The sequence below is a fragment of the Sapajus apella genome, unplaced genomic scaffold, assembly GCF_009761245.1.
Source record: "Sapajus apella isolate SASKATOON/1434 unplaced genomic scaffold, GSC_monkey_1.0 scaffold22, whole genome shotgun sequence".
Classification (NCBI taxonomy): domain Eukaryota; kingdom Metazoa; phylum Chordata; class Mammalia; order Primates; family Cebidae; genus Sapajus; species Sapajus apella.
The window spans coordinates 11,073,328-11,088,029 of record NW_022436962.1 but is presented as its reverse complement, the minus strand read 5'-3'; the positions used below and the strand labels follow the sequence as shown (position 1 = coordinate 11,088,029).

Below are 14,702 nucleotides of genomic sequence, written 5' to 3'. Positions count from 1 at the left end.
AAAAAAAAAAAAAAAAAAAAAAAAAAGAATTCAAATTAGAAAGGAAGAAATAAAATTAGCTCTGTTTGCAGATGACATGATCTTTTATGTGGAACTCTCAAAGGATCCCACATATACACACACACACGCAAACATCCCTTAGAACTAATAAATGAATTCAGCCAAGTGGCAGGTTACAAAATCAACATACAAAACTCAGTTGTATTTCTATTCACTAACAATGAATAATCTGAAAAGGAACTTAAGAAAACAATATCATTTGTAATAGCATCAAAAAGAATAAAATACTTAGAAATAAACTTAACTAAGGAGGTGAAAGATTTACATACTGAAAACTACAAAACTGCTAAAAAATTAAAGCCATAAATAAATGGAAAGACACTTGTGTTTATGGATTGAAAAAATTTAGTATTTTTAAACTATCAATACTACAAAGCAACCTTCAGATTCAGTGCAACTCCTATAAAAATCCTGATTTTTTTTTTTTTTTTTTTTTTTTTTTTTTTGCTGAAATAGAAAAATCCATTCTAAAATTCATATGAAATTAAGGGACCACTAATAGCCAAAACAATCCTGGAAACAGAGCAAAGTTGAGAAGACTAACCCTTTCTGATTCCAGAACTTATTATAAAACTATAATAATCAAAACAATGGTAATGACAAAAAGACAGACATACAGACCAATGGACTAGAACAGAGACACAGAAATAAACCTCTGCATATATGGTCAAATGGTTTTCAACAAGAGTGACAAAGAACAGCCAAATGGGGAAAGGGCAGTCTCTTCCACAAATGATGCTAGTAAAACTGGATATTCACAGGCAAAAAAGTGAAGCTGGACCTTTACCATATACAAAGATTAACTCAAAATAGATAAAAGACCTAAACACAAGAGGTAAAACTATAAAACTCTTAGAAGAAAACATAGGGGAAATGCTTCTCCACGTTGGATCTGGCAATGATTTCTTGGATGTGACACTAAAGGCAAAGGCAAGACAAGAAAAAAATTGTATTTCATCAATTAAAAGCAAATTTTGTAAATCAAAGGACACCATCAACAGAGTTAAAAGGCAACCCACAAAATGGGAGAAAATATTTACAAATCATATATATAATAAGGGAGTAATATCCAGAATATATAAATAACTCCTAAGACTCAGTAACAAATATCAACCCAACTTGAAAATGGACAGAAGACTTAAATAGATATTTCTCTAAAGAAGATATACAAATGATCAATAAGCACATGAAAAGATTCTCAACACATTTCTAATCATTAGGGAAATGCATATCTAGTATGCATATCTACTTCATATCTAGTAGGATGGTCTATGGTTTGAATGACCCCTTCAAAACTCATTATGAAATTTAATTGTCAATGTAATGTTATTAGGGGTGGCACCTTTAAGAGGTGTTCTGGTCATTATGGCTCTGTCCTCATGAATGGACTAAGTCGTTATTGCAGAGTTGTGTTTGCTAGTCAGGGCGTGGTTTCACCCCTCTTACTCTCTCTCTCACCCTCTCTTTTCCCTTCTACCATGTGATGGCCTCTGTCATATCATAACAAAGCAAGAAGGCTCTCACAGATGCCCACACCTTGATATTAGACTTCCCAGCCTCCGGAACTGCGAGAAATAAATTTCTGTTCATTGTAAGTTACTCAGTCTGTGGTATTCTGTTTTTACAATACAAAACGGACTAAGACACTTGGGTATTATTGAAAAAACAATTTAACAAGTGTTGGTGGAGATGTGGAAAAATGAGAACCTTTGTACACTGCTGGTGGGAATGTAAAATGGTGCAGCCATTGTGGAGGACAGTATGGCAATTCCTCAAAATATTAAAAATAGAATTCCCTTGTGATTTAGCAATTCTACACCCAGGTATATAACTAAAAGAAGTTAATACAGGAACTCAAAGTTTATAACAGCATTACTCAAAAGAGGCAAAAGATAAAAACAAACCAACCCAAGTGTCTAGCAACAATGAATGAATAAATGAAATATAGTATAAACATATAATGGACTATTATTCAGCCATAAAACGGAATAAAGTTCTGACTCATGTCACAAGATAAGATATAGATGAACCTTAAAAACATGCTAAGTGAAATAAGCCAGACACAAAAGGACAAATACTGGGATTCCATAAGCGGAATCTACTTATTATATCTAAATTATATGAATTTACCTAGAATAGGCAAATTTACAGAGACAAAAAGTATACTGTAGTTATAATCAGGTGCTAGAGATAGGGAGGAATGGAGAGTTACTGTTGAAGTAGCATTTCAGTGTGGGATGATTGTATTCTATTCTAGAGATAGATGGTACTGATGGTTATATAACAATGTCAATGTACTTAATGCCACTGAATTGTAAACTTAAAATGGTCAAATGATAAATAAAATGAAAAGTTGATTTGGAAAAATTAACATGAGAGTACCTTAGAAATTTTTGAAAAGAAGTATTCTGGAAGTTATTAAAACATATAGTACTACAGTTAAAAAAAAACTTGCTTTTGGTACAAGAATGGAAGAATAGACAAAGCTCAAAGGAGAAAGGAAGATGGAACACCTGTGAATGCAATGTATGATACAAATTGGCATTTCAAATCAGTTGGGGAGAAGACAACTTATTCAAAAAATGGTTCTGTTTAGCTATTGGATGGTGGTGGGTGGAGTGGGGAGAGGTTGAACCATATATCTCATTATATACACCAGAATGAATTTCGGATGTACCAACGATTTAAGTGCAAAGACCAAAGTCAGAACACGTAGTTGAAATCTTTATATAATTTCAGCATATGAAAGACCTAAAGTTTTAGTAAGAAAGACACCAAAGGCTATACATCCAACTACCTATTAATGTAAAATGTCTGAACATATAAATGACCACTGATAGGAGGACAGTTAAATGAAATATGGTATATATTTAAGTCACCATTAGAAAAGATGAGAATAAATCTAAACACAACCCCAATCTAAGAGTGTAAGTGGAAAAAGTTCAAGTTGCAGAAAAATATGTACAGCATGACATCATTTTTAACAAAAGACAAAACACCAAACTACAGTATAACTACACATAAAAATATGTTGATGGTCCTAGCCAAAGCAATCAGGCAAGAGAAAGAAACAAAGCATATCCAAATAGGAAGAGAAGAAGTCAAACTATCTCTGTCTGCAGATGACATGATTCTATATCTAGAGAACCCCTTAGTCTGCCCTGAAAGCTGTTCCAGATGATGAACAACTTCAGCAAAGTTGCAGGATACAAAATCAATGTACAAAACTCACTAGCATTCCTATACACTAACAACAGCCAAACTGAGAGCCCAATCAGAGAAGCAATCCCATTCACAATTGCTACAAAAAGAATAAAATACCTAGGAATACAGCTAACCAGGGAGGTGAAACATCTCTACAATGAGAATTATAAAACACTGCTCAAAGAAATCAGAGAAGACACAAACAAATGAAAAAACATCCCATGCTCATGGATGGGAGAATCAATATCATTAAAATGGCTAAACTGCCCAAAGCAATTTACAATTCAATGCTATTCCTATCAAACTACCAATGACATTCTTCACAGAACTAGAAAAAACTATTTTAAAATTCATATGGAACCAAAAAGAGCCTGAATAGTCAAGAAAATCTTAAGCAGAAAGAACAAAGCTGGAGGCATCACATTACCTGACTTCAAACAAGGCTACACTAACAAAAACAGCATGGGGGTACTGGTACAAAAACAGGTATATACACCAATGGAACAGAATGGAGAGCCCAGAAATAAGGCTACATATCTATGACCATCTGATCTTCCATAGAATTGACAAAAGCAATGGGGAAAAGATTCCCTCTTCAGTAAATGGTGCTGGGATAACTGGCTAGCCATATGTAGAAGATTGAAACTGGACCCCTTCCTTATATCATACACAAAAATCAACTCAAGATGGATTAAAGACTTACATGTAGAACCCAAAACTATAATAACCCTGGAAGACAATGCAAGCAATATCATTCTGGACATAAGAACAGGCAAATATTTTATGGCAAAGATGCCAAAAACAATTGCAACACAAGCAAAAATTGACAAGTGGGATTGAATTGAAGAGCTTCTGCACAGCAAAAGAAACTATCAACAGAGTAAACAGACAACCTACAGAATGGGAGAAAATTTTTGCAAACTATGCATCTGACAAAGGTCTAATATCTAGCATTTATAGGAACTTAAACAGATTTACAAGAGGAAAAACAACGCTATTAAAAAGTGGGCAAAGGACATGAACAGACACTTCTCAAAAGAAGACCTATATGTGGCCAACAAACATATGGAAAAAAAGCTCAATATCACTGGTCATTAGAGAAATGCATATCAAAACCACAATGAGATACCATTTCACAACAGTCAGAATAAGCTATTATTAAAAAGTCAAAAAATAACAGTTACTGGCAAGGTTATAGAGAAAAGGGAACACTTATATAGTGTTGGTGGGAGTGTAATTTAGTTCAACTATTGTGGAAAGCAGTATGGTGATTACTCAGAGAGCTAAAGGCAGAACAACCATTCAACCCAGCAGTCCCATTACTGGGTATATATCCAGAGAAATATATATCATCCTACCATAAAGACATACGCACATGAATGTTCACTGCAGCACTATGCCCAATAGCAAAGATATGGAGTCAACCTAAATGCCCATCAATGACAGATTGGATAAAGGAAATGTGGTACATACACACATGGAATACTATGCAGCCATAAAAAAGAATGAGTTCATGTCTTTGGCAGGAACTTGGGTGAAGCTGGAGGCTATTATCTTTATCAAACAAATGCAGAAACAGAAAACCAAATACTGCATGCCCTCACTTATAAGTAGGAGCTAAGTGGTTAAGAACTTATGAACACAAAGAAGGAAACAACAGACACTGGGGTCTATTTGAGCGGGAGAGTGGGAGGAGGGAGAGGAGCAGAAAAGATAACTACTGGGTACTAGGCTTAATACCTGGGTGATGAAACAATACGTACAACAAATCCCTGTGACATATTTACCTATGTAACAAACCTTCACATGTACCCACAAACTAAAATAAAACTTTCCAAAAAAAGATCTTGATGCACAAACATGGATTTAAAAAGAAACTCTGAACTATTAACAGTAATTAACTTGGATAAGTTAGAAAGAAACTAATCTTTTACTCTATATACTTTTGTAAGTTTGAAATTCTATAAAAATATATTCAAATACAACTCATGTGATTAAAAGTTATAAAAAGTAATCTATATCCAATAGTATAACAAGCTTAAAACTGACAAAACAAAAAAACCTGGAAAACACTGTTTGCTTCATATTAAAAGAGCTTTAATTCATAATGAGCTCTCAAAAATCACTAAGAAAAATATTTTAGAAACCTAATAGAAAAATAGACAAAGCACACGAATAAACAAATGTAGATCAAAAAAAAAGTTCAGATTCACTGATAATTAAGGAAATGCAAATTGGTCACGCATGGTGGCTCACACCTATAATTCTAGCACTTTGGGAGGCTGAGGCAGGAGGATTGCTTGAACCCAGGAGTTAGAGGCCAGCCTGGGCAACATGGCAAAACTCTGTCTCTACAAAAAATAGAGAAAAAATTAGCTGGGTGTGGTGCCATGTGCCTGTAGTTCCAGCTACTTGGGAGGCTGAGGTGGGAGAATCACCTGAGCCCAGGAGGAGGTTGAGGCTGAAGTGAGCTGTGGTCGCACCACTGTACTCCAGCCTGGTTAACAGAGTGAGACCCTGTCTCAAACAAACAAACAAACAAACAAAAAAATAAAAACCCACAACCAAGAAATGCAAATTAAAATAAGATGTTACTTTTCACCTATCATTTAGAAATTCTTAACATTTTTTTAGATATGTCTAAAGTTTTTAATTTAAAAAAATTTTAAGTAAAAAACATTCTTAACAATATCAGTAGGATAAAGGGCTAACCAACCTGGATAACGTGAAACTGGAGGCTTGTAAGTAGGTCTAGGACCTAGAAAAATAAGTTTGATTTTATAAATTCATCAGGGCCTTGTCAATATAAAATTATGACTTCAATTTTGATATTGATTTTTAAAGATTATTTATCAAAATGAAGACTACACATACTTTACAAACTTTGCAATTCTACAGATTAGAATTTGCCTACATATATAGCTGCACAGGTATGTAAGGATGTAGGTACAAGAATGCTCACTATACTCTATTTTATAACGGAAATCCTAGAAGATAACCAATAATAAATCACAAAAGTAATGTGTGGCCGGGCTTGGTGGCTCATGCCTGTAATCCCAGCACTTTGGGAGGTCGAGGCGGGCGAATCACTTGAGGTCAGGAGTTCAAGACCAGCCTGGCCAACATGGAGAAACCCTGTCTCTACTAAAAATACAAAAATTAGCTGGGCATAGTGGTGGGCACCCGTAATCCCAGCTACTTGGGAATCTGAGGCAGCAGGAGAACCGCTTGAACCTGGGAGGTGAAGGTTGCAGTGAGCTGAGACCATGCCACTGCACACCAGCCTGGGTGACAGAGAAAGACTCTGTCTCAAAAAAAAAAAAAAAAAAATGTGCTTGGGGTAAACATATGTATCTTTTTTAAAAACTGTAAGTGGTATCATACTACATAATTTACATCTTCCCCTTTTCCACTTAGGATTCCTGGCTATTTTTGCATGTTAGTAATTTAGATCTACCTTAACATAATTATATTGCTATTTAGTTGTCCTCTGATGATGAAAAATGACTGACAACCCCATGAGGAATGATTTTTCAAAAAAATACCCTTGTAGTTTCTCTTTTATATAAACTTTTTCTCACAAGCAATTCTCTCCTCTGTTCTCAAGCACTAAGCTAGATCAGTGTTTTATAAACACTTTATGAAATGCTTATTGTCAACTCTTTCAAAAGACTGTATCAACAAACTTAGTGCATATACCCGCTAAGAGCATGTGAGTAAGCATGGATGCCTCATTGAGTATAAATTTCAAACGCAATTTTGTTTTGCTCACATATCAGTCCACCAAAAAGCCCATCTCTTCCTGCCCTCAAACCCTACAGCACTCAATTCAAGAGGCTACCAGTTACCAATTACATATTAACATACATGGATCTATCTCTTCCTTAATATTAAATTAGGTGTTGAATAAGTCATATTAGCTAGCTCTAAGAACTTTCTATACACCGGGCACTTACACCTTACTAATAAACAAAAATACAAGGTATTTTTCTTTTTTTTTTTTTTTTTTTTGAGTCTCACTCTGTCACCCAGGCTGAAGTGCAGTGACTCGATCTTCGCTCACTGTACCCTTCGTGCCTCCCCCGCCAGGTTCAAGCGATTCTCCTGCCTCAGCCTCCCAAGTAGCTGGGATTACAGGTGCCTGCCATCATGCCTGGCTAAGTTTTGTGTTTTTGGTAGAGACAGGGTTTCACCATCATGGACAGGCTGGTCTTGAGCTCATGACCTTGTGATGTACCCACCTCAGCCTCCCAAAGTGCTGGGATTACAGGAGTGAGCCACTGCCCCCAGCCTATAAGAAGGTATTTTAATTACTATGTTAACATGCATAATTCCCCTCAATCCTTTAACATATTAGGGAGATAGGAAATATATATTCGAATTAGAAGCCAGTGATTTGAGATTTCAGTTCGACATCCACATTAAACTAAAGGGAAATGGAAGACCATAGAAATGATGTTTCTTTCCAGGCTAATGCTCTTCCCACAATGACTACTGTCTCTTGCTTCTGCTGCAAGCAAAGTGAAACCAGAGACAGCAGTGTTGTAATCAGGATGATAATTCCTTCCATCATATCAAAATGATCGCTCCAGTCGTAAGCACAGTGGTTGACCAGGAGTCCCTGCAAAAAGTCTTCTATTTCATTTCAGTAAGTAAGGACATTTCCTGCCTTTCCGTTGCTATAAAATTTACTTGCTATGGCCGGATAAAACTACCCAGTAAAGAGGAAAAAAAAATAAGATTATGAGATGTGGAAGAGGGGCAAATAGGGAAGAGGCAGAAATATAGGTCTTGCTCTGGAGACAGCAGAAATTTCCCTGTTTAAATGTGTCACATCAGAAGACACAAACTCGTTGCATTCCAGAAAATGAAAAATTCCTGGAATAGGAACATTCTCAGTAAAAGTGTCAACAGATCACTTCTGAAAAGAATAAAATAGCGAAGTTGATGACACAAAACATACATATTAACAAACATACATATTAACACATATACATATTAGCAAACATACATGGATGTTCCTATTCCCTAACATTAATTTAAGTGTTGAATAGGTCATATTAGCTAGCTCTAAGAGCTTTCTATATACCAGGTACTATGCTAAGTTCATTAAATGCATCCCACTTACATCTTACTAATAAAAAGGAAGGTCCTAATTCAATATATATATATAAAATTATAACCCCAGATTATGGCAGATAATTTTAGAATCACTATGTATAACAACTAAAATGGCTAGACAAATGTCCTCCCTCCTTTCATTACTAAAAATGATGAATGAGTGGACATCACCAGAAATTTGAAGGATTTTTTAAAAAATCACCAAGAATTTAAAGGATTTTTGAAAAAATATAAGCAGGAGGTTACTAAACCTGAGACACAGGAAGTTGGAGATATTGTAGCAGGAGAAGTCGACACTGGAAAACAATAATGTAGACTGGATCAAACACTTGGGAGTTATTACTGGCATTTTCTCCAGGAATTTATAAGATTTTTGAGAAACACAAGGAAGAAGTTACTAAACCTGAATGACTCAAGGTTGGAGGTTTTGTACTGGAAGGAGGCGGCTCTAGGAAATAAAATAACGTTATTAGATCAACCACCTGGGAGTTATTGCTGCCATTTTATTTATATGAATTATGCCCTTCTTGACTTACTTAGATAAAAATGCCCGTGTTTTAATTCACTCCAAAAAGTGGTTGTAACCTACTTTTTATACATAAAATTATTGAACCAGAGAAAGTATATACCCATGCAATGTACATAACATGCTGAGAACCCTGGAAAAGTACAGCAAATCACAACAGCAGAATTTTATGTGAATTTCATGTCATAGATCTGGCATAGAAATGAATACAAAACAGAGTTAAATACTAAAATTGTTCCTTTTCAGTTATTCTGTATGACTGATAGTTAATATCAAAGAAATAAAGTCAAAAATGAACAGCAACAACAACAACAAACCAAGACAGAAAAAAGACAAACTTTGTACCTTTAACACACTTTGGAACTGGGGGATCCCAAGTACTGTTACTGTTACAGACAATTGTGTCACTGCCAACGATGTGAAAACCCTCATAACATTCAAATATAACTGTTGCTTTGTAGTAAAATTTTTTTCCAAGTCCTGCTATCTGTCTTCCATTTTCGATTACTGGAAATTGACATTTGACCACTGGAAAAGGAGAGAAACCCCAGAATTAATGGAAATCTGCTTTTACAGAAAAAGTAGTACCAAGTAGTAATTTCCAGTGGAAACAGAGACAAGGAATGGAATGCAAGATGTTAAAAACATTTCTAAAAAGTCTTTAAATGTTAAACATTTAAATATGAAGCATTTTAAATGATATATTCTCCTTAATGATATTTTTAAAGATTTATTGCATATAATTTACATACAGTCAAATTCGCCTTTCAAGTATACAGCTACATGAGTTTTGACAAACGCAAATAATCATGTAACTACCAGTACAGTAAAGAAAAGTTCCATTACTCTCCAAAATTTCCTCATGCCCTTTTGTGAGTCACCCTTCTTTTCCCTCACCACCCCCTCTTCTACAACCAGCCAACCACTGAGCTGCTTTTTCCCTATAGTGGGACGTTTTCAGAATGTCACATAAATAGGATCACAGACTTTGTGTGTTGATTATTTTTTTGGTTCTTTCAAACAAAAACTTCTAACTCACACAGATACATAGTAGTTCACACTGTTAAAAATGAAATGCCAAGAACATGTGAAGGTAAGAAATAGGGAACTCTGTACCTAGAACTGTTTTTTGACTTGAACTAACCTGTATTAAAATATATTAGAAATCAATCATACAGGAGGAGGAAGCGCATACGCCTGCTTTGTTTAGTCATAGATAAAACTATTTACAAAATTATTCCAGAGTATGTACAAATGAAGAAGGAAATACATTGAAAGATTACCTTTACACTCTGGAGCATCACCACTCCATACTGAATTGTCACGACAGTAAATCGTGCTCTCTCCAACAAGTGAAAATGGATCTGGTCCAGGTGCAGGATCACAACTATAAGTTACTGCATCAAGATATTCAAATACGTCTGCCTCACTAAAGGTGTGTTTTCCATTGCTTATTTTTGGAGGTGGTTTACACAGAATCTCTTAATAATGTGGAAAAAGAGGGAAGGAAGTATAAAAGATTAGTAAAATTAGCATTAGTAAAATTTCTATGCTTTCAATACATTCATCAATATAGGGTTTCTACAAGCTGGTTGTGAATTCAATATTGATTTAAAAGAAGATTTCTATAAGCAAATGTCCCAAATTCAACCCATTAATGTTTGACTAACTTTCAGAACAAATCTCATTTTCTTAAAGTGTAAATACCCATCGATATGGTCTGCATCTGTGGTCCCCACCAAATCTCATGTCGAATTGCAGTCCACAGTGTTGGAGGTGTGGCCTGGTGGGAGGTGGTTGGATCATGCGGGTAGATGTCTCATGAATGGTTTAGCACCCACCATCCCCTTGGTGCTGTTCTCATGATACTGAGTTCTTGGAAGATCTGGTTGTTTAAAAGTGTGCAACACCTCCCATCCTCCCCACCTTGCTCCTGCTCCTGCCCCTGCCATGTGAGACACCTTCTTCCCTTTTTTCCTTTTTCAATGATTAAATTTCCTGAGGCCTCCCCAAACCCCCAGCTGATGCCAGCATCATGCTTCCTGTACAGCTTGCAGAACCATGAGCCAATTAAACCTCTTTTCTTTATAAATGACCCAGTCTCAGGTATTTCTTTATAGCAATATAAAAATGGACTAATAACATACCTATATTTCTTTGCAAGGCCATGCTAAATTTTGTTCTAGTCATCACAAGAAATGCTGACAATTTAATTAGAAAATATGCTTAACAGAGTGGGTGGTTGAGAAATCCTTTGCAATTTATAAATATATCCATTTTCCAAATCGGTGGTTCACAGTACCACCAAAATATTACTGTCTTTTTTCACTGTCATCCTTACAAGTGTATAGAGATTTTTTCCAAAGGCTACATATTGTATGATAACACAACAGGCCAAATCTGATCTTGCTTTAAGCCAGATGTTGAAGAGATATGCAAAAAAGTGTGAACAATGCCACTATTCCTACTAGTTTTATTTTGTTTTGGAAAACTGTTATTTTTCATTAAAAAAAGTTACATATGTTAATATGTATTGTGTCTATTCTCACAATTCATCAGGCAGGGTGTGGCGGCTCACATTTGTAACGCCAGCACTTTGGGAGGCCCACAGGGGCAGATGGCTTGAGCACAGGAGTTCAAGACCAGCCAGGGCAAGATGGCAAAACCCTGTCTCTTCAAAAATTACAAAAAGCCAGGTATAGTGGCACATGCCTGTAGTCCCAGCTACTGAAGAGGCTGAGGTTGCAATGAGCTGAGATTGTGCCACTGCACTCCAGCCTGGGAAACAGAGTGAGACCCTGTCTTGGGAAAAACAAAACCAAAAAGAATCAATAATTAATTATAAAACCTCTCAATTTGAATTCCAATATGATAAATACCAATAGATAAAACCCACATAAAAGAAAGCTCTTTGGGATCTTTGTTAATCTTAAAGTGTAAAGGGTTCCCTGAGGCAAAAAACTTTGAGAACTACTGGTCTAAATTAAAAAAAAAAGAGAGAGAATTTACTTACTTTGACATATTGGGGGCTTACTACTCCAAACTGCTTCTGATCCTTTAAGTTCACAATATAGAATTTCTTTACCAATTAAGTAATAACTAAATGAGAAAAGAAAGGGTTACTGTTTTGTGTAGCAATTAATAAGACACACATAATAATGAAGGAACTTTTTATATGGTTGCTTTTCTACACTGCAGTAATTTGAGGGGGTGGTTTCTAAAACATCATACTATATAATGAAAGTGCTAAGTAAGTCTGCATTTTAATCAAATAAAGAATTTCTCCATCTGAACATATATTGGCCAAGAGCAAAGATGTCTAACTAAATCTGCTGTGCCTGTCTGCCCAGCATCTTTGCTATCTCCTGCAATCACATTATACATTCATTTCTGTGCCTTTGTTCACACCACTCTGCTCAGTAAGGACAAGGACTGTGTAGAGAGATCAGGTCCTAGAGCTGGAATGCCAGGATTTGAGTCCCTGCTCCTCAACTTACTAGTTTCTTGAGCTTGGGCAAGTCACTTAAAGTTCCTCTCACTCAGTTTCCTAGTTGATTAAAAGGGGTAACAGTACATACCTCATGCAGTTGTTCAGAGGATTAGATAAGTTAGCATTTGGCACATATTGATACGTGAGTTTTAGCTCCTATTAACATTATTTAGAACAGAATGTCTTTCTAGGGATAGCTTACTGAGTATAGGAATACTTTCATTGAGTATACCCGTATACTTGAAATCTTCTGATTTAAATTCACAGAAATCTCTCTTCCTTCTCGACTTTTAGTGTAATTATCATGAATAATTCTACTTATTTAGCATTTCTCTTTTTTGTTTTGATAGCTCTCAGTATACATTGTTTCTCAATAATGTTAGAGTTTCTTTTAGGGGTATCCATGTCTTAAACTTTTGGTATCTCTCAGAGGGCCTAGCAAGCTCTGTGTAACTTTTTTTTTTTTTTTTTTTGGAGGCAGACTCTTGCTCTGTTGCCATGCTAGAGCACAGTGGCCAGTCTCAGCTCACTGCAACCTCCGCCTCCCGGGTTCAAGTGATTCTTCCACCTCAGCCTCCTGAGTAGCTGGGACTACAGGCACGTGCCAAACGCTTGGCTAATTTTTATATTTTTAGTACAGATGAGGATTCACCAAGTTGGCCAGGATCCACCCACCTCGGCCTCCCAAAGTGCTGGGATTACAGGCGTGAGCCAGCATGCCCGGCCGCTCTATGTAACTATTAACTGAATATTCCAATATTTCTACTTAACCAAATTTTTAAAACTGTCAGAGAAACTGCCTTACATAGTCACAGGTGATTTTTCATCCAATATTCACTTATTTTATCTTCTTTTTTTTTGAGATGGAGTCTTGCTCTGTCACTCAGGCTGGAATACAGTGGCATAATCTCGGCTCACTGCAACTTCCATCTCTCGGGTTCAAGTGATTCTCCTGCCTCAGCCTTCTGAGTAGCAGGGATTACAGGCACATGCCACCACACCCAGCTAATTTTTGTATTTTTAGTAAAGACAGGGTCTCACCATGTTGGTCAGGCTGGTCTCAAACTCCTGACCTTGTGATCTGCCTGCCTTGATCTCCCAGAGTGCTGGGATTCAGGTGTGAGCCACTACACCTGGCCATTATTTTTTCTGTATTATAGTGTATTACTGCTATTGCTTAAATCTGGTTTGTCTCCATCAAAACTCATATTGAAATTTAATTGCCAGTGTAACAACATTAAGAGGTTGTGGGGCCTTTTGGAAATGATTAGGTCATTAAGAGGGATAATGCCTTTCTAGAGAGTCTTCATTAATTCTTGTGGGAGTGAATTCTAATTTTTGTAGGCTTGGATTCATTACCATAAGAGCAGGTTGTTAGAAAGTAAGAATCACCTCCCTTGTGCTTTGACTTTTTTACACATGCTAAATTTAAATTTCCCTTTCACTTTCCAGCATGTTATGATGCAGCGTGAAAGCCCTTGCCAAACACTACTGCCATGTCCTTGAACTTCCCAGCCTCCAGAAATATAAGCCAAAAAATTTTTCTTTAGAAATTACTTAAACTCAAGTATTGTTATTGCAACAGAAAATGGACAGAAAATTACATTTACTCTCTAAATGCACATTTCTCTTAAATATCCAGTATTCCCAATACATACGACTTCAAAAGCCCTACAGAACAGACTATTACTGAGTGCTCACTGCCTGTTCTTGAGATGCTTCATATTGTAGCAGTCTCAAAAATAAGGTTTTTCAACTGGGAGATTTTGATCAACATGATAGTTAAAGGCTAATCGGGTTAGTTTTGGTTGGGCAACACCTTACAGAGTCACCTGGATACAAGAGTATCTTTAGTTGGCAATTCTACTTCTGACAGAAATGAGAGAAATAGCTCTCATTTCTGTGAGCTCTACTTCAAGTCTAAGAGTTGGCAGATTTCAACTGGGGACACTCAGTTGTGAAGAATAAATTCTCATGATTACTACATTTTTAGTGCTTACAACAGGCTTACTGTCAGAGACAGCAAGTAGTTTTGCTTTCCTTCAATATCAATTTCTTTTTATTTACTATACATCTTGCCTATCCCCATAAAGCATCCATGAGTTGTTTGGTTAGAAGTATAACTTGTCACATAGAAAGCAAAATTAAATATACATGAATGCTTAAGAAGAAAGGCAAAACAAAAATAAAATTACTAACATTTCCCTAATTTCCTCTAAGGAGCAACTTACCCATCATTACAAATGAAGTGCAGCTGATTTCCAAATGAGTAAGTCCCATTTGCAAGGATTGCTTGGCCAT

General features: G+C 36.1%; 1 protein-coding gene across 15 annotated transcripts in view; it reads right to left on the bottom strand.

Annotated features, from left to right (window-relative positions):
• Positions 1–14,702, bottom strand: part of CD46 (CD46 molecule) — a 32,702-nt gene that overhangs the window by 11,597 nt on the left and 6,403 nt on the right. For 5 of the 15 annotated variants that reach the window (XR_004272187.1, XM_032289076.1, XM_032289074.1 and 2 more), the window contains 7 exons: positions 14,633–14,702; positions 11,925–12,010; positions 10,195–10,392; positions 9,257–9,439; positions 8,789–8,833; positions 8,637–8,681; positions 5,981–6,022 (listed from right to left, as the gene is read on the bottom strand). Coding sequence is in view for 14 of the 15 variants with exons in the window: in XM_032289076.1 (XP_032144967.1) it covers positions 5,981–6,022; positions 8,637–8,681; positions 8,789–8,833; positions 9,257–9,439; positions 10,195–10,392; positions 11,925–12,010; positions 14,633–14,702 (669 nt within the window). In the remaining variant the exon portion in view is untranslated. The remainder of the gene's footprint in view (positions 1–5,980; positions 6,023–8,636; positions 8,682–8,788; positions 8,834–9,256; positions 9,440–10,194; positions 10,393–11,924; positions 12,011–14,632) is intronic. The other 10 variants (XM_032289075.1, XM_032289085.1, XM_032289083.1 and 7 more) reach the window with 5 other exon arrangements.